Source organism: Penicillium crustosum (genome assembly GCF_028827405.1).
Source record: "Penicillium crustosum strain IBT 35664 chromosome Unknown utg000005l_segment0_segment0, whole genome shotgun sequence".
Lineage (NCBI taxonomy): Eukaryota > Fungi > Ascomycota > Eurotiomycetes > Eurotiales > Aspergillaceae > Penicillium > Penicillium crustosum.
In genome coordinates this window covers 222,481-241,818 of record NW_026623126.1, presented here as the reverse complement: position 1 = coordinate 241,818, position 19,338 = coordinate 222,481, and the positions used below count along the sequence as shown (strand labels likewise).

The following is a 19,338-nucleotide window of genomic DNA, read 5'->3' as shown; positions in this document are numbered from 1 at the left end:
GACCTAATCGGGTCGATGGCAACGCGTGGGTCACGTGATTCTTTGTTTGTTTTATTTCTTAAAAAAGAAACACATTATATCTCTTAAGAATCTTCACTATCTTCAGAGTCCTCGTCGAAGTCATAGTCATACCCATTTACAAATCCATCATAGTCCGGTTCCTCATCACTACTATAAAATGCATACCCACTAGCAATGCATTCAGCAACCACTTGCTCAGCAGGAACTGCCATGGATATTCCAGCACCCTCCAAATATGATCCCTTGATATAGCTCCAGCCCACATCCCGAGGTAATGGGCGGCTCCAATTGACTCGGAGAGGGGGATTCAAACGCTGGCGATCATCCAAGGGCTCCGGCGACGGCCGCCACATTACAGTTGCAAAATAGTACTGAAGCTGACCAGGCGCCACCTCATCACGCACCCAGCGCCGTCCGCCAAGCATGGAACTCCTCGTCCATCTAGATACGGAGGTATCAGCCTTGGCTGCGAGCATGTTGGTGCCATCGGCTCGCTGGAATCGCCATTGGTCGGCCATTTCGCCCGCAATGTAATCCACTTCATCTTTGCGTCGCTCGATGCTTTCGATGTCGATACAAAACCTGGTGACGCTCGAGGGCAGCACTAGCCATTTGCCCCAGGCCCCTTCGATATGCAATTCCTCGTTATGTTCCCACATCCAGGTGTCGGTGTATCGGATAGTGATATGTGACAGACTTCGGATAAAAATGATGCATCGTGAATATCCCATCGAAATCTCTGGTGCTCTCGAGCTTCCATAGCTGGGGAAACACTCGAATCCGGCCGCCTTGTACTTCTCCATGTCGATCATAAATCAGATCTAGGCCTTGCTGCATTTGCTCAACTGTAATCATTCGCTCGGGAGTGCGGTCCCAGGACGCCATCCAGAATGCATGCTCCGAACAGATGAAGGGCATAAACCATGCTTCCATGTAGACTTTTTTTGCAAGTTCGGAGCAGTTCTGTGTAGGTCTGGTGGCGGGTCTCATACCCTGGCCGCGTGCAATAACCATCTTGTCCAGGTGGTTGTGTGGTGTCCGGAGAACTTGTCAAAGCGTAGACGAAGATCTCATAGCGAATCTCTGGAGGGAGGAGTGAGAATATGTTGCTTTGGGTCTGCTCGCTATACTTTGTAAAACAAGCGGGAGAAAGATTTGGCTCCGTCATTTTGAGTAAGAAATTTGTTTTGAAGGATTAAGAATGGAAAACAAAAGAGGAATTCCCGTCTATAAATATGACCGAACCCCGATGAGGCTGAAGCGATGCTGCCTGCGATATTAGCGGGGTTTGGCCAACCATATCATCAGAAATATGGTGAAGGATTTATGCCTAATATCAAAACAAGATAGATTAAGAATTAAGAGATTACTGCTCAAAGCTTATATACACGAATATTTATATCCTTGCATACACCTGGGCAGGATAATGTATGCCCTTTATAACTACGTATACATGCGTGGAAGAGAAATGGGAATTAATAACGATGATTCACATGCGTTAATTTGTTCGAATTGCCTGGATTTTAAATGAATTTCAAGCACTGAAGAAATTCATTCTCTTCAAAAGCCAAATTATCATTGCAATGCCCGAAAAGTCCCTCGATTCCTCCACATATGGCGCAGTCCATTTCGGAGTGCCCTTCCTCTTGATACTGTCCACCAGTGACATAATGAATTCTCATATATAGCCAAAGTAACGGCTTCCACTATTCAACATCCTCCATGATCTTCGACTTGTCCAAGCTTCGGAAGAGAACCCACAGCAGAACGGTCGCTCCACCCAAAAGCCCCGTCAGAATGGCATACATCGTGACCAGATGGGGGTCCTTGGTGAGCGGAGTGAAGGCCAGGGCAAGACAGGTTCCGACCCCAGCCATAGCGAGCCAGATTGCTTGGACCAGGGTCTTCATACTCTTAGGCGCGTGGTTATAAGCATACTCGGTTCCCGTGGTAAGGCAAAACACCTCCGCCAATCCTCCACCAAAGTACGTCGGAACTTGGAGAAAGACCGAAACCTGGTTGGGGATAGTGCCACCATTGGAAGCAGCACATGAGAGTGGTGCATCGTAGCATGGCCCGGCCTGATAGATGATCATCTGAATCACTGTGGTGTAAACCATGGAGAGAGTCAAAAAGATGAATCCGACTGTCATCCGTGCAATCGGTCCAAATGAGATTCGTCGCTTTGTAACGTAAGGATAGAGCCCTTTTTGCACGATAGGCGCAATGATGATCCCCGAGATTGGCCCAGCAATCTTCATCATGTCGTTCGGAATACCGTACGTGACCATCTGCCCAGCTTGAGAGATCAAGTTGCTGAATATCTGGTTATAGCAAAGCCAGTGAATAGGGAACAGAATCCTAGATATATGTTAGCTTTGGTGGCATACTAGAAAGGGTGTTAACTTACAATACTCGGCAGGTCAGCAGACTCCTCTTAATTTCTTCAATAAATGAGTCTGCCCAGGGGACTTGTCGACCGTGCTGATGAAGCTGGGCATCTGGCTTTGCGGTATCCATTTTGAAGCCACCGGTAATCCCATATCCCAAGGCAGCGCATATCTGAGGCATAATGTTACTTGTGGGCGAATGCCGGACTGTTTTATTCACATGTTAGTTAGTAAATTCATTGCTGTGCTAGTAAGTGCACTCACTAAAGTGCCTGTGGCCGAGTAGTATCGGGATCAGGGACAACCACATGGCGCAGCATGGAACCAAGTAAGCGAGCCAAAAACCAACATACCGTTCCAACAACGGTGTGGCATCAGCCACAAAACACACCACGTTAATAGCCCTGTTTTTAAAGTTAGTTATAATGCCAAAAGAAAGAGACCAATCTACTCACCAGTAAAAGACGTTATAGATATAAGTCATGGTCAACTCTCGGCTGGTGACAACTCTCTTTCCCCCCTTCTGAGTCTTGATTCGAAACTCGGTCTCGTCATATTGGTCGGCTAAATGGTGTCAGCCTTCAAACTGGTATACCCAAGTATAAGAAATCGACTCACCAATAAATGGTACTACCGCAGTCTTGAATGCGCCTGATCCAACGGCCAGGAGTATACAGGCAGTTATTACTCCGGCCAAAGCAGCCCCCTCATGAATCGCGACGGGTAGGGACGTGGCAAAAAGAATAGTTGCCCCGATGGCTTCAATGCTGTTATAGTATTAGCCATCAAAAAGACTGGTTGCGTAGGGGTAAATATAAAAAAATAAAACTTCACAGTACATAGCAGCGTATAGCATGGTTTTGTAGCGACCCAGCCAGCTATCGGTAACAACGGCAGCAGGCACAGGCATGATATATGACCCGATGATTATTGCATTGACGATGTTCGATGCAGTAGCCTGATGCAAGCCCAGTGCTCCCGGAACCACACCACCAGGTGCATTTTGCAGGTAATTTTCTGTATGTACAGTCAGTCGAACAACGTTGTAAATGGGGAGGTTCCACGCACGTATAGGAGCGGTTGCCCCGTACCAGACAAAGCGTTCCAGAATACCCGCGAGGCATGCTACCCAGAGCCGAACCGGAACTTTGTCAACGACATGAAGGAGATCGCGCACTTCGTCTTCGGTGGCCACGCGACCATCATCGTTATCCGCGGGGGTAGGTATACTACGATTTGGATGGAGAGTCACATGGTCTTGGAGCTCAGAAGAAAGACCTATATTCTGTTCTATTTTCGGCAAAGAAAGATAGGCACAGGCATCAATATCATCGCCCGAATTACGAGCTTGGGGGGGCTATCACCAACCGTGGCTGTAGGTTAAGCTCTGCGGTGGTATCCGCAGAGCCGTGCACACCGGACTCAGGGCCCGACATTTTTGAATGTAGATTTTGTTCGATGGCAAGGACAGGTTCGATTTAGTTGACGAGAATTTTCACGTGGAGGCAGAGACTGTAGACTAGAAGAGAAAAGACGGTCTAAAACTCGGGGAATTCGGGGGCTGTCGGGCTTTCTTAAATGAGTTCGGATTTAATGGCGACAGGGATTATATCCCTAGGACAGCAGATTGGGACTAGCTTCAGCATAGATAGAGAGAAGACAGGCCAATATAAAAGGACGTAGTGGCTTGATGTAACCCCAAAGCACACATCCCTGCTCTTATCGTGCGCTCCTCTAGGACTTTTCGAGTTAGAGTTATTGATCGACTTTAGAAAGAATACCCAACTTTCCCATCATCTAGACAAACCATATTGGGGGATAGTTTGCACATTATATCCTCTCCTCCAATATAATAAGGACGGTGGCCAAGTGTTTCTACTATTTGTCAACTCCCTCCAATCTTCTATGTTTGGTTACTGCTACTATGCGTATCATCCCATACATCAGATGTCTTTATCACCGCGCCGGGAATACATAGACACAAGATGTGGTCCACCCGTAGCGACGAAAAAAAGCGGTTATTCCATGACAAAAATCCGCGAACTGGAATACTCCAACCATCATTAGAAATGGCTTATAGAGATTTGTATAGATTAAGAGGTTAATCTCAAAAGTTCATATAACGGATATAGCTAATTAGGATAGACTATATCTTTTGTAGCGACTGTAGTATATAGTCAAGAAGAGCTTATAGTTAGATAGAGTTAGGTAGAGTTAGGTAGAGTAGTCATTTATGATTGGTTGTATAAAGTGTATGAAGTCATAACTATATTGCACATCGATGGACATTATGCGGAGTACATATCTAGCTTCGCGTAGGTGAACGCTATAATTAGTCCCTATGTATGTCATAGAGAAAGCACATAGTTCAAGGCTAGAACGTAATGGTCTCTGAAAGGTGGCCTGATGAAGTTTTAAGGAGTATAGCCATATAGTTAGTTAGATGTAGTTCGATGTACTTCTAAAGTGCAATAGACTGGAATCACGATATTATTGAGTATTTCTAATGTAAATTTCTAATATAAAATATTTCCCCGTAGAACCAAGATAAAAAGTCAACATCAAATCAGGATTTAAATCGTACATTCGTCATCCATCAGAGCTATGAAGACACAATCCGGTCCATAGCTGTTTCGGGCTTGGCAACGCACATGACAGCATCACAACAACCTTGGTCAAATCTTCCCTTATCTTTTTCTGTGCTCTCCTTCTTTTTCCTTCTCTTCCCCCTTAACCTCCCCTTTAATTTCTTTTCAGTTCACGCCCTGATTCAGTTGATACGCTTCTTACGAATTTTCTAATTTCCCTTCTCAAAAATTTCCCCTGAAGTGCTCCTCACAAATACCACCGTTATGGCTTCTGGTGACGTGACCTACCCTAACACGGGCAGTAAGGTAAGAGGATCATCAGGGCACATCAATTCTGCAGAATGAAGATGCTAACCCAATAATCTTGCAGTATTATACTCTTTTCTTTTTCCTAGATTCCGTGGCTATAGGAGACTGACCTTGACCCCTCCTGCGCTCAGGCATCAGCGATGTTATTACCAAGGGTAAATAGGAATCCGGAAGTCTCCGAAGCCACCACAGTAGGCTGACCAGTTTTTTGGCAGGCCCGATTGTCGATAATGTGAAGTCCGAAGCATCCCGCACCAGCGATGAGCTTCGCGATCTGAAAAACTCGCGTGTGACCCCGTCAACCACCACCGCCGATGGTCAACCATTGACCCGTATGTCATAAGTACTGGATTGATATTGGGTAGCGGGATATTAACGAGTGTCTAGCCTACCATTCTTTGGTGTACAGCCTTCTGAGCGTGAGTTGTCGCCCGAGTCTTCAGTTTGGATAGCTTGCTAATCTCTCTCTGTGTATATAGTGGGAACAACCCCGTGCGACCGCCGTTTCCTACGCCAGCGTGATCTGTTTCATCTTCGCCGCCCGTTATCTGCCTCTCCTCCGCTGGGCCTTCAAGTTCCTGTACATGTCGTTGGGATGTGAGTTGGTCGCGTGACCTACGGTCACCAGAGTGGTCGGTTAACAATTGTGTACAGTGACTGCCTCAGTTGAAGTTGCTGGCCATGTTATTCTCAAGCGGGGAATCGCCAGTGGATTCCGCCCCCGCCGTTACTACACTGTCCCCAAGGAGACCGTTGAGGCTGTTCTCGAGGACCTTGAGCAGCTTGTGGACTTCTTCCTGATCGAATTCCAGCGCATCCTGTTTGCTGAGAATGTCCTCCACACTATTGCGGTAGGTTGCAACATGTCAAGAACGAAGACGAACCAAAATTGCAGAGACTAATAGATTGTCAGGCTTTCGCTGCTGCTTTCACCGGCTACTGGCTGATCCGCTTCGTTCCCTTCTGGGGCTTGGCTGTGATTGCCGTGACCACCACATACTTTGCCCCCCTTATCTACATCAGCAACCGCGAGCTCATTGACGAGCAGATTGCCAACGCCCAGGAGATCATCCACTCCCAGACCAACCAGCTTCGGGATATGGCTGGCGAGCGTACCTCGCACGCCACCGGCTTGATGAAGCAGTATGTTGGCGAGTACAGCTCCAAGGCTCAGGGTTACATCGGCTCCCGCCGCTCTGCCTCCCCAGAGGCGACCAAGCTTGTGAGCCCCATCAAGCGTGAGACCGTTGTCGAGCCCGTCAAGACCGAGCCCGTTGCCGAGTTCACTGCCCCTGTTGTCGAGCCCGTCGTTAAGCACGAGGACTTCCCCGAAGCTCCCACCGCCGCTCCTGTCGCCCAGGCTCTCGAGTCTGACATTGTTGCGTCTGTGGAGCCGGCCGAGCAGGCTGGTGACCGTGAGCCTCTTCTGGCTATTTGAACAGGTCCCAATGATACTAGGTCATCTTAACCGGGAATATTAATTGGGCTCAAATTTGAGCGTCAATCAAATATTTTGAATGGATATCATTATTTTGGCCATGACTATTGCTGGATATGCCGAATGGCACGTGAGATCAGGGTTTGAGTCACCTGTTCTTGTTGGGGATCCCTTGGGAATTCATGAGCTCTGATCGCCACATCCTCGTGTCGACGGCGAACAAAAAAATCAAGGATTCTTGAGCGATGAATGAGCTGTCATGCCTCTTGTTTCCCTCTTTTCGTTATTTTATCTCACCCCTAACACCCTGGACATTTTTATTAGTCGACTTCTTTTCTCCAAACACCCCTTGTCTATGTCTTTCTTGGGTTCATATTGTTTCTAATGGAATCACATTTACATAAATTCATGATCTTTACTTGACTTTTCATATATTCCCAAGACATCACTACCGTGTGCTCGTCCTCGAGCCTCGCGCAGGGACCTCGACCACTTTCTAGGCAACTATCAAGAAATTTATTGTATACGTACTACTCACTACTCACTACTCACTACTCACCAGGAAACTAGATCTAGTCCATACACTGCCACCATGCGTCATGACTCCCATCTCAATGCACAAAAAGCCTCGATCCAACCCACTTGGGTAGTTGCTCACAATTTCCATGCAAGTGGCCTTGATCACCCAACCGTGCAAGGCAGCCGTTGGAGTTTCATCCCGGTCCACCGACCCGGCTCCCTATTCGCCGCATCGCGATTCGGGCCAGCCTGTGACGGGTTTGTTTTCCTTTTTCATTGTGCTTCCCCTCGCCCTCGAAGACTTGCCTTGTTCAGTCGTGCTCGGAACTGTGTTTCCCTCTTCACCTCTCACACCCCATATACCCCGGATTCGAGGGCTGTGGTACAGATCAGTGTTGTCTAATATCTGATATCTGCGGGTGAGGGGTATCTTCTGTGAATCTCAACATCCTCCTGAATCAAGTGGGGGGTTCGGATCTGGTTTGTATTCTGTGTTCAACGGGTTAAGGTCTGGACCTTTTTGTGATAGAAGTCAGTCTTTCGCCTAGTTGAAACTTGGATTTAGTATCGAGTCTTGCAGGTTCATGTGAGTATAAACACTCCGTGTATTCTGTACTCCTTGTCCACTGTTGAGATCGAGACCTTACTACAACATCAAGACTATTCAGCTCTAATCTGAACGATGAGTATGTCGACTTCTTGATAAATATGTGAAAAGACGAAAAACATCTCCAAGGGCAACCTGAAAGAGTCAATGTTACTAATAGGCTCGATTATACTATGGAAATGAATATGAAGGGGAAAAATAGCTTGAAAAAGGCCTAAACACCAACAGCAGCATCCCGATTGAGACATGGTTTCTTGCCCCTTTTCCAGAAGCCCGGGACCCGAGACGCGTCGCAGATGGGGGACACGTATGTCCGGGTTTACCGCTCTTTGGGGGTTTAATAAAGAATGTTTAGCCAACACCAGAGTGTCTAAGACATTGGAAATCAGTCTTCGTTTCTGGACTCTCATATTGGTCTCGGCTGTTGGCACTCTTCGCAGACCGACTCCAATGCAATTAAGCCCACCCCCCTCGAAAACTAGCCCAGTTGTGTTGACATCTAGTTGACACCTCAGTCCTCGACCTTTGCAATCTCTGACCAGATTACATGGCGTTCTGCCGGTGTCTATATGCACCGTTTTCTGCGGTGCTCTGTTATGCTGCCCCGGCCCGGCACCGATTGGTGGATGGATCCCTTGTACCTGTTGGAAGTCTGATGCAGACTACACTTAACTAGCAGGTGGGTACAATAGCGGGTTGCAAAACGGACTGGGAGCAGTCAGTGTGACACTTATGGTCTAAGTCAGTTCAAGCAGAGAAAAACAAAACATAAAGACAGGAAATGTGGGCTTCAACAGCCACCAACGTGTGGACTACTGCATGGAAGGATGCATGGAAAGTTCTTTGAAGTCGTTATTATGTCTCTTACGCCTCCGGAGAGTCCATGTCTCTGTTATATGCACGCCCTCAAACTTCAATCAGCGGTCTAGTTGAGTACCCGAAGGGTCTTAGATTGGATATTCAAATAGGAAAGGCAGAAAAAGGAAGAAGTACCGTGTGAAACTGCATTCTATAGATATTAGAGAACTACTCTAGTCTTTTCCTAATGGGACCACCATTCGTTTGACCATATCATATCATTCAGCCTTACCCCATTTATCAAATGAATAGACTTGTACAGGGTACACTGTATAGGCATGGAAGCGTGGCACCCAAGCGAACATCCCTGTCACTTTTCCCAGAATCTTTGATGTCAGAAGTTTATCTTTGCAGCACAGCTTTCCTCAGATGCACTTCACAGACTCGCCAGGCAATGCAGCTTCCCGTCATACAAGGAGTAAGCTGCCCTGCAGCTTGCCGTGGGTCTGAGGACCTCTTTAAAGCTCATACTGGCGAGCTACCATGGGGTATGTAGTCTCTTATTGGACCATTAAACTGGTGTCCTAATGCTCCGGTTGCTGTAGTACTCTGGCTCTAGTCTGATGCCAAGGACGATCTGACATGGGTTCTTCGATAGGATCCTGAAGAAAAGCACCTTGGAAAGGTGGGACAACGGTTGAGCTCTCTACCCCGGGATATCAGGGTACTGATAGCATAACTTGGTAGGACTATAGCAGGCATTTGTACGTACCTATTGCCGCTACGGGCTGCTTGCATGGAGCGGTGACTGTCTGCGTTTCCAAATGAATTCCAGGATATCTACATGGTCCCTGAAACGGTTGTTGCCATGCTTTTCTTTCACTGGTCTCTTTCGGGGTGAGAGGTTTGGATAGTCGCAGTTGTGATTGTGAAACACGTTATGCCTCGAGAGATGAGAGACACAGGTCTCAAACCATCTGTATTCTGCATTCTGTATCTTGTAATTGCTTCCAGGGGCATCGATAGAAATCAATGCACACTGCATCATCAGTCCAAAGTCGAAGATCATTGGAACTTTCACTTCCACGCGGAAGAGACAAACAGCCCGTGGACTCGTCCGACTTCAAGGAACCATGTGATATGAGGGAGATGAAAAGAGAGAGAGAGGCAAAGAATCGGTGAAGCCCATTTTACATTCCCTCGTGTCAGACACTTTCCGAGTTCTTCTATTCACCGCTGTCCGTCTCTGTCTCCTCGAAAGTTGTCCGTATTTGCCAACAAACAACTCCTGTACATGTACTCACCTCTAGGAAAAGTTGTGCGAAACAAACCTTCGAACAAAGATCTTGGATTGTCTTGCTTTACTTTGTGTTCTTGCAGGTTTGACTTCTCTGTCTCTTAATCCTTCTGGAAAGCACCTTTTGTTCTAAGAGACATTAAGCTCCTTCTTTTCCCCCGGAGACTTCGTACTTCTTCAACTTTTCCTTCTTTCAAGGATAGCACTTGAACTTCTTAATGCTATCTATCAAATCCCTTCTGAATCCTCAGCCTGAAAGGCGAATTCCGTACCCTTCCTTCTCTGCCTCCCGTGAGAAGCGGAAGATGGCCAAGGACGCCCCAGTTTTCCGTCGTGGCAAGATCCAGGGCGAGTGCCGCTATCCTCCTTGCGAGGAAAGAGACATGGAGCTGGAGAAGGCTCACAGAGAGCTGTCGTTACGTCCCATGGGTAACATCGCCGACTACCCTCGTCATATCCCTTATGCCAGCGACAAGAAAACCTTCCAAGAAAAGACCGGCCGAGACAGTTTCCATGGTATGTGCCCTTCAACATGTTTTGATATTCATGTCTGACTCTTCCATCTAGTCTTTCAATACACATTCCAGATACCCGGCGAAGAAAAGGAATGGCATGTTATGTGGGACTACAATATCGGCATCGTTCGGATTACACACCTTTTCAAATGCAATGGCTACTCCAAGGCAAGTTCATGAACCAGCTCTTCCATATCCTCGGGATTTCTAACTTGTTATAGACCACGCCAGCCAAGATGCTAAACCAGAATCCCGGCCTCCGAGATATCTGCCACAGTATCACCGGCGGAGCACTTTCCGCTCAAGGTGCGATCTTTATACCCTCTTCTCATATCAACAGATTCCTGGATAGCTATATCTAATACTTTTACTTTTCATATAGGATACTGGATGCCCTACGAAGCCGCCAAAGCTATGGCAGCGACCTTCTGCTGGAGAATCCGATACGCCCTAACTCCACTCTTTGGCACCGAATTCCCAGCCATGTGTATCCCCCCAACGGACCGCAAAACCCATGGCCGCATGGTCATACCCCCAGAAATCGTGCAGCGTGCCACCAGCACCTCCAACTACTATCGCTCTTTGGAGATGAAGTCTAGCACCGGAGGTAGCCCCCCGGCAACCAACACACCCTCCTCAACACATACCCTTCTCCATGGCATGGGACTACTGAGCCAACAAGACCCATCCCTGACACTGCCCCCGCTCAAGATCCCGCGCGCCCACTATTCTGAGAGTAACCCCAGTGCCCGGGACTCCTCTACAGAGCCTTACTGCGTGTCGCCCAAGAGCCAGTCGCCTATGTCTACCTTCACCCCCATCAACCCCCCGCGCAGCACCAATGTGATTCCTCGCTCGCAGGTCGAGTCGCCCCGCACTATTCTCCGTGCTATCTCAGATGCTATGCGCCCGGAGAATGTCCCTGGGGGTACCAGCGAGGATAGTGACACTGAGAGTGATGGCTCGTCCAACATGTATTCCACTCCAAACTGTCCTTCTGTGGATGGACATATGGAAACCGACAAGCTTGGTGGTCTTGATGATCCCACCAACGCCACTTCGGACGTTGCTGCCTTACAAAGTGACTACGATGACCTAACTGACTCGGATGATGATTGGCAAATGGACGATGCTAACGATGAAGACTACCGTGGACCCCCCTCAAGAGGACCGTTGGTGGAGCTTCGTTTGGCAAGGACGGTTCTATAAGTCCTGGATCCCAGACTAAGAAGTACCCCAGTCGGAAGTCCCGAGCTGCACGTCCTGAGCTGTCGTCTCACTTCACCCGTGAGGTAAAGGCTGCCGAAGCTCTTCTTCGTCTCCACATGAATGAGCTTGAAAGCACCGGAACTGACACCGAGATGGACGATGACGAGTTGACCTCACCTGTTGGCCCTCGCTCTCTTGATGGTGACGAATCTCGTAGTCGTAAGCGACGTCGAGCTTCGCTTTGACGACCGATTGCGCTGCAATTTGACATGGGAATGGCGTTTACGGTCTATGGGCTGAGAATCTTTGTGTGGCGGTGCTGTCTCTATGCATTTTGTGAGGAACGTTTGTGTGATTTTGATGACTTTACTTGGAGTTGAGGGTTTGAATGTTCAAGTCACTGTCCTTCTGTTTGATTCGCATGAAACATGAGTGAGGAACTTGATGGATTAGGTTAACACTGGAGGATTTTAAGCAGCCTGACCAAGGCTACAATGCACTTCATTTTCTTTGATAATTCCAATGGCAATGGGATAGATAGGCTGGACGGTGTTACGTGTTAAATGGAAACTCGAGAGACGGGCTATGATTTTATGAGTTCTTTGCCCTACATTTTACCTTGTTTACCAGCATTAGTGGCTAAAACTGCATAGTAGATGCCGCTGAAAGATTAAAATTGAACATCTCGTATTCACCTTGCATGCATTGGCTCTGCAAGATCTCCATAAAATACCAATAAACTAAGACATGGAGACGAAAGAAATAAAAACACAATAGAGGGAATTGCAAAAACACGAGGGGAACATCGCAAATGGGCTTCTGACCCTCACTATTCCACCATTTAGTCGCTCTCATCTTCGTCTTCGTCAAAGTCATCAGCCGATGCTTCTTCATCGCTATCATCCTCGATGACATAGGACTTCTTCTGCTGTGCGGCGCCACGACGAGCAGGACGGCCTGCAGCGGCGCGACGGGGGGGCGGGAACGGGCTCATCGTCGTCCAAAATATCCACATTTGCTTTGCCCATTGGTGAATCCAAAATGTCGTTAGCCATTGCATCGATGTCATCCTCCGAATAATCATCTGCGATCTTCTTGCTTGCCTTGGCTTGCTTAGAAGCATAGGCCTTGGCCGCCGGGGATAAAGTCGGAGGAGCAGACTTGGGGGCGGGCTTTGCAGCTGGCTCTTTCTTAGGGCGACCACGGGCCTTGGGTGCCGAGGTGGCGGCCGCGGCCTTCGGGGCAGCCTTGGTTTTGGGTGCAGCTTTACCCCGAGCAGTTGGCTTGATCGGCTCATCATCTTCGTCATCCTCGTCATCAACCTCTACGACCTTAGGAGCAGCCTTTGGCGCGGCCTTGGCCTTGGGGGCAGCCTTAGCCCGAGCAGTTGGCTTGACTGGTTGATCCTCATCGTCTTCTCCGTCGTTGTCGCCGGGCTTGACGTCCTTAGGCTTGACCTGAATGGAGCGCCGTGGGGAGTTTTGAGGAATGAGCTTGCTGTAGTCCGTCTCATCCGGATCAAAATCGTCGTTGACCTTGGAAGACTTCGCGGCAGTCTTCACACTTGCACTGCTTTCCGAACGGGGGCGCTCCGAGAAGAGTTGTCGAGAATCAGTGGCTGAGTCACCACCAATGCCCTTGACCATCATGCTAACGTCTCCAAGAAGATCATCACCGTTATCACTATCAGAGTCGCTAGGCGCCGAATACTTCACAGGCTTGCGAGCGCGAGAAGACAGCGCTGCAGGCTTGGAAGCCTGGGATTTGGCAATCTCTAAGAAATCGTCATCCGAGTCCTCCTCGATCTTGGCCTTGGGCTTAGGTCCTCGTTTGGCGACCGGTTTGGCCGCTGCCTTGGCGGCTGGTTTAGGCTTTGGCACCTCGTCCACGTCCACGTCCATCGTGTCATCAGCTGGCTGAGCTGATGCCCGCGAGGTTTGGGGAACATCGTCGATATCGATAAAGTCATCTTCTTCTTTAGGCAGAGTCTTAGGCTTTGAGGCAGCACGGCTCTTCTTCGGAAGGATCTCCATGTCCATGTTGAATTCATCGTCCGAGTCAACAGTTCCATCTGCTGCAGCCGGTGGTGTTGGTTTGCTCGGGGCTTGATTGAGGAAATTCATCAAGCTGTTTTTGGGCTGCTCTTTTTTCTTGGCCGCGGCAGCCTTCTTCGTCTTAGGGGCCCCGAAGTCTTCGTCGTCCGGATCATCACCATTAGCAGCCTTACGCTTGCGCGAAGCCGCGGCGCGACCACCACCAGTGGCCAGCTTTGTTGACTGACGGCGGCCTAAGCTAGCCGCCTTGCGAGCTCGACGGTCCTCATCTTCAAGCTGGAAGCGCCACTCCTTGATGAAATCCTCCAAATCGTGGGTCCAGATGTCCTCCTTGGACAGCTTAATCAAGACGTCGATCTCTGTTTCCTTATCACCAATCTGGCGACGGAGCTTCTCCACACGCTCTTGGGTCAGCGACCACATAGGCATACCCAGAAGGTAGTCAAATGAGCCGGATAGCACTTGAGCCTCAGTGTCATCCGACTCCCCTGCTTCTTCTTCTTCTTCTTCTTCTTCTACCACAGGCTCATCTTCGCCCATCTTGGCAGCTTCGGCCACCTTGGAAATTGGCTTGAAGCCCTTCTCCTTTAGTTCAGTGATTAGAACAGGCTTTTTCTTCTTGGAGATGACCAATTTGCCATCGATAATCATTTGCACGAAGCGAGCTTGGTTGCTCAGCTTCTCCAGCTCTCTCTGTAGGTCGTTAAGTTGGAACTGCTTGCGTCGCTCATAATATTTGAGACGGACGACATAGAACTCCTTGAGAATATCATCAACAGTGGCGTACTTGGTGATGCGACCCTCGGGATCGAAAGCCACCAAATTGGTTGTTGCAATCGACTTGCTCAGCTTGAATTTTTCTTCCAAGCCTTCAGTCAGAGCAGCCTTCATGTGTTTCTCGTCGAGCTGAATGATGAAGTGGACCTTGGTGTGGGTGTTGTAGTCCCTGTAATCCTTGATGAAGGATGGCACCTTCTCCGCCTTGATGATTTCCTCCAGCTTGTCCTTGAAATCTTGTGTCCAGGTTCGAATGGGCAATTCGGTAATCTCGACCTCCTTGTCACCACACTCCCTGATGATACCGCTGAATTTGTAGCGATCCCCACCAACGGCCACAACCTCGCCGGTGAACCCACGGAACCAAGGCTGCATTGGCTCAGTAGGCTCGCCAGCCATGAGGCGCTTGAGATTGTTCACAACATCTTCAGGATTGTAGTTGGGGATAGAAGAACTCCAACCAGTTCCGATACCATCCGCGCCGTTGATTAAAATCATCGGGACGACAGGCATAAAGACCTCGGGCTCGATCTTCTTGCCATCGTCCTCGTTGTATGTTAGTAGAGGTTCATCGGCCGTATGGAAAATCTTGCGTGCAAAGGGGGACAGGCGAGTATAGATGTAACGAGCACTGGCACAATCACCACCACCTTGAAGTCGGCTACCAAAGTTTCCACTGGGCTCTAGGCAGTTGATATTGTTGGAGCCAACATAGGTCTGGGCCAGACCGACGATAGTCTGCTGAAGGGAGACGTCACCGTGGTGGTAGGCTGTCATTCCGGATACATGACCTGCTAGCTCAACCACCTTCATGTCCTTCTTTAGATTGCGGCGGAAACAGGTGTGAAGCACCTTGCGCTGACCTGGCTTCAAACCATCCACGACGGAAGGAATCGAACGTTGGTTATCTGCCATACTGAACAGGATGAGCTCCTTGTTGATGAAGTCTGTGTATGTGATCTTCGCCACAGAATGGTCCAGATATGTGCCGGGCTTATATTGACGAAGCCACTCTTTACGCTCATCTGCCTTCTTTTTAGAGAAAGCCAGTTCGATGAGCCCGGCTTCACCGTCTTGCATAGTGTGGAACTCTTTGAGGTGACGATCGAGGTCGCGGAAATAGACCTGTGCATCTTCTGTGGTGCTGGTTCCCAAACCCTTGTAGTATTTGTGGTCCCAGCCGCGTTCGTGTTTGTGAGCTTCACGCCATTCGTCATGTTCGGGCATGGTGAAGAAGGATTTCTGCTTGGTCGGGTTCTTTGGGTCGCCCTTCCAAACCTTGATGATAGGAGTAATGAATTCAATGAGGAATTCAGGAATCTTGAGCAAGCTGGGGAACTGCGCTTGAAGGAAATTGATGAGCAGACCCTTGATATGACTGCCGTCGTGATCCTGATCAGTCATGATCATGAGGTGGCCATATCGCAGTCCCTTGGTGTCAGTGTACTCCTTCTTGTGCTGGAGACCAATGAAGTTCTTGATGCTTTGGATCTCCACGTTCTTTGAAATTTGGTCAAAAGAAGCATCACGAACATTAAGAAGCTTTCCGCGCAGGGGGAAAACACCGAACAAGTCTGGTCCAACAACTGCTCTGCCTGCCATGGCCAATCCCTTGGCCGATTCACCCTCAGTCAAAATGAGAGTGCAGTGGTGACCCTCTCTGGTACCAGCTTTGTTGGCGTCGACCAACTTTGGGTTGTTCATACGGGTGCGTCGGCCAGTATCACCCTTCTTCAAGATCTGATCGGCTTTTTGCTCCGCGAAGTGCAGAATATTTGACATAACCTCGGTCTTCAAGACCTTCTTGTAGAAATCTTCATCAAGGGGACACTTGCTACCAAACTGACTGGCCTTGGTCGTCAACTGTTCCTTGGTTTGGGAGGTGAACGCTGGGTTGACAATCAATGCCTTTACAAAAATGAAAATGTGGTTCCGAATCTGGGCTGACTTCAGAGTTGCTCCAGACTTGTTCTTCTTCTTCACCTGGTCGGCCAAGCGGGTACAGATCTGATCGGCGATGTAGTTGACGTGCGTTCCACCCGAGGTTGTTGCGATCGAGTTGACAAACGAGACCTGTTGGAACGAACCATCCGAAACAGCAAAACCAATCTCCCATCGAGGATCGGGGCTGCATGTAATAATTTCATCCTTTGCGGGAGGGCCGTCGTCACCGCGCTCCTTGCGAATGGCTTTGGTGTACATTTCCATGTACTTTCGGAAATTGCGAACTGCGACGCGTGTGCCGTTTAATTTGACAGCAACATTGGCGGTACCCGCCAAGTCGTAGACTCTGCGCTTAACGAGGGATTCAAAGTCATCGTCAATGCCATCCATGCCGAATTTAGCAAAGTCTGGTTTGAAAGTGACCTTGGTATAGTCATCACCCTTGGCATCTGTGATCTTTGCCTTGCCCATCTTAGTCATGTTCTCAGTCCAGGTTTGCTTGTACTTCTTCTTTTGGCTGGAGTCCTGGGTTTCGAGAGTGAACTCTGTCGAGAAAACATTACAAAGCTTGGCACCGAAACCGTTGCGACCTCCGGTCACCTTCTGTTGGGTATCGTCGTAGTTGGAAGAAGTGAGCAGATGACCGAAGATAAGTTCGGGTACGTAGATTTTCTCTTTGGAGTGGATCTCGATAGGAATACCACGTCCGTTGTTCCACACGCTGATTTCACCGGCCTCGCGATCAATCGTGATGCGCATCTCGTTCATGTTCGCGTCGTTGTGCTTGTTGTCGGCGGCGTTGACCACAATCTCGTCAAAGATTTTGTAGAGACCGGGGACGAAAGAGACATCGCGGTACTCCATCGACTCAGTTCCGGAGTTGTACACCCACATCTGCTGGGTGGTGCGTTCGGTGGATCCAATGTAGGTATCGGGACGTTTGATAATGTGTTCAAGTTGGGTGAGCTATATGTAAGAGTAGAGATAAGTGTCCGGCCAAGAGTAAACCAAGCTATAAGCTGCGCAACTTACTTTCTGGTACTTCTCTGATGCATTTCCACTCTTGCTCGCGCCATCAGCAGCAGCGTCTCCTCCGTGAGACTCATTTTCGACATCGGCCAGAGGTTTTGAGCCAGCTCTCTTGGGCGCAGCCGCTTTCTTGGCCTTGGGGGGGTGTGGGAGAGCAGAGATTCAGCATCGGACATTTGAATATCGGACATTTCGTCCTCACTCTCGGCCTTAGCCTTCTTCTTAGTAGCAGCTGCCTTCGCAGCAGGCTTGGCCTTCAGTGTGGTCTGAGTTGTCTTTTTGGCGGCAGGTTTGGCGGCAGCAGCTTTCTTAGGAGCCGCCTTAGCTTTGGGTTTCTGGGAGACGTATCATGTCAGTAATCAAAGTCGAGTCTCCTGTTGGCATATTGGGGGGAAATTCATACCGGTGCAGGCTCGGGGGCAAAGTCAGAGCTACCTCCGTCATCCTCGAAGACCGAGTCTTCTGTCATGGAGTCGTCCATGGTAAAGACGAGTAAACAAGTGAAGCGCGATGGAGCGCTATGGGGGAAAAAAGGAGACCAAGTCAGGTCTCGAAGTTGAAGCAAACGAATGATGCTATCGTTCAACGTTGAAGAACGGATCAATCACGCTCCGGCATGCTCAAGCCGGAAAAGGATAAAGCAAAGAAGCAGAAGAGAGAAAAAGAGAGAGACCGCGGAGGGGAAGCGCCAGTTGTTTTTTTGCCCGGGGAAGTCGCGACTGACAGGGGGCGGTGGGCAGTTTGGAGCCACTCGGATCATCATTCTTCCTCACCGCCTGCAAACGCGTCCCAAATAGGCAATTCACAAACAAAACGAGAAAACAGAGAGTTCCCTTTCCCCTCACTTTGCATGTTGTTTATATCTTTACGTTAATTCATAGTTGCGATCGACTCAGATATCTAGATATTTATACCTTTCGGAATACACTACATACCTTTGCAATGACAGATTCCTTGGTTTATTTAACTCGAATATCACATTTAAACTTAGCGCCAATAGTGAAGATCTAAATATAGTTTGGCAGGTGAAATCAGAGCACAGAGTACTCTGTAGATTCATTTCTTCAAATGTCAAATCTAACTAAATTCTATTTTCTTTTCCCCTTAACACAAAGATGGGGGTGGGACAGTCTCCTGTAATCTTCCCAAGAATATGTCAATTTACGTTGTCCACGGCACACTTGCATGATATAAACCGCCTACCTAGGGAACTTTGTACGCCTGGTGGAATATGCTTATCAGTATGAAAGAGATATCCTCACCCATAGTACTGTCTGTAGTCCGCGGGGTCACGTAACCCTTGCATGACTCTGAGTACAATGCATAGTAATCAACAGTGATGATACCCGTGGACAATGGATGATTGTGGTAATAGCCATTGAATGAAACCAAAATTCTTTCGTGTGAATATAAGTATTGGGTCAACATGGATAGCCATCAAGGCCACTCTGAAAATATACGATGTACTCCGTAGTTGTCGCGGAAAATAATCCAACCGCCTGGCGAATGGGATACACAGTCCTCAATCCGAGGGTCACACGGCCCTAAACAGCGGCACCTAATTTGGTTATCCTCCGTACGGAGTACAAAATATAGCCCAAGAACTTTCTCGAAATCTTGAAAAGTGGGCTGGAAATTATCCTAGCTTTGACAGGTGGACCATCATACTCTGTGGATCCCTGCGAGCAATCGACGGTGTGAGCCCCAGGGGGTATGGAGTACAGATACCTGGAATATATGTAGTAGATCTCAAGCCTCCCTAAAATCCTTTTCGGTTCAATCATGTATGATGTACGGGGTACGGAGTACGGGGTGAGGACACAAAAACGTTGGCCAGCCTCAA

General features: G+C 48.6%; 6 protein-coding genes across 6 annotated transcripts; 2 read left to right on the top strand and 4 right to left on the bottom strand.

The window, feature by feature from the left end:
- Positions 1–83: 83 nt before the first annotated feature.
- N7487_010779 (uncharacterized protein) lies at positions 84–824 on the bottom strand (the record flags this gene model as incomplete). The annotated part of the gene is made up of 1 exon (XM_056878509.1): positions 84–824. One exon carries the CDS (start codon positions 822–824, stop codon positions 84–86), a length of 741 nt encoding a protein of 246 aa, XP_056723828.1.
- Positions 825–862: 38 nt separating this feature from the next.
- Positions 863–1,189, bottom strand: N7487_010778 (uncharacterized protein; the record flags this gene model as incomplete). Its single annotated transcript, XM_056878508.1, has 1 exon — positions 863–1,189. The coding sequence occupies one exon, from the start codon at positions 1,187–1,189 to the stop codon at positions 863–865; it is 327 nt and encodes a 108-aa protein (XP_056723827.1).
- A 538-nt stretch (positions 1,190–1,727) lies between these two features.
- N7487_010777 (Proton-dependent oligopeptide transporter family) lies at positions 1,728–3,847 on the bottom strand (the record flags this gene model as incomplete). Its single annotated transcript, XM_056878507.1, has 9 exons — positions 1,728–2,382; positions 2,432–2,618; positions 2,676–2,683; positions 2,765–2,815; positions 2,867–2,975; positions 3,030–3,178; positions 3,251–3,428; positions 3,480–3,640; positions 3,780–3,847. 9 exons carry the CDS (start codon positions 3,845–3,847, stop codon positions 1,728–1,730), a joined length of 1,566 nt encoding a protein of 521 aa, XP_056723826.1.
- A 1,416-nt stretch (positions 3,848–5,263) lies between these two features.
- N7487_010776 (uncharacterized protein) lies at positions 5,264–6,746 on the top strand (the record flags this gene model as incomplete). Its single annotated transcript, XM_056878506.1, has 7 exons — positions 5,264–5,300; positions 5,440–5,463; positions 5,524–5,640; positions 5,696–5,727; positions 5,788–5,905; positions 5,963–6,159; positions 6,222–6,746. The coding sequence occupies 7 exons, from the start codon at positions 5,264–5,266 to the stop codon at positions 6,744–6,746; spliced, it is 1,050 nt and encodes a 349-aa protein (XP_056723825.1).
- Positions 6,747–10,185: 3,439 nt separating this feature from the next.
- N7487_010775 (uncharacterized protein) lies at positions 10,186–11,936 on the top strand (the record flags this gene model as incomplete). Its single annotated transcript, XM_056878505.1, has 5 exons — positions 10,186–10,483; positions 10,535–10,608; positions 10,704–10,788; positions 10,865–11,658; positions 11,706–11,936. The coding sequence occupies 5 exons, from the start codon at positions 10,186–10,188 to the stop codon at positions 11,934–11,936; spliced, it is 1,482 nt and encodes a 493-aa protein (XP_056723824.1).
- Positions 11,937–12,590: 654 nt separating this feature from the next.
- Positions 12,591–17,976, bottom strand: N7487_010774 (DNA topoisomerase 2; the record flags this gene model as incomplete). Its single annotated transcript, XM_056878504.1, has 4 exons — positions 12,591–17,432; positions 17,499–17,604; positions 17,670–17,830; positions 17,899–17,976. 4 exons carry the CDS (start codon positions 17,974–17,976, stop codon positions 12,591–12,593), a joined length of 5,187 nt encoding a protein of 1,728 aa, XP_056723823.1.
- Positions 17,977–19,338: the final 1,362 nt, after the last annotated feature.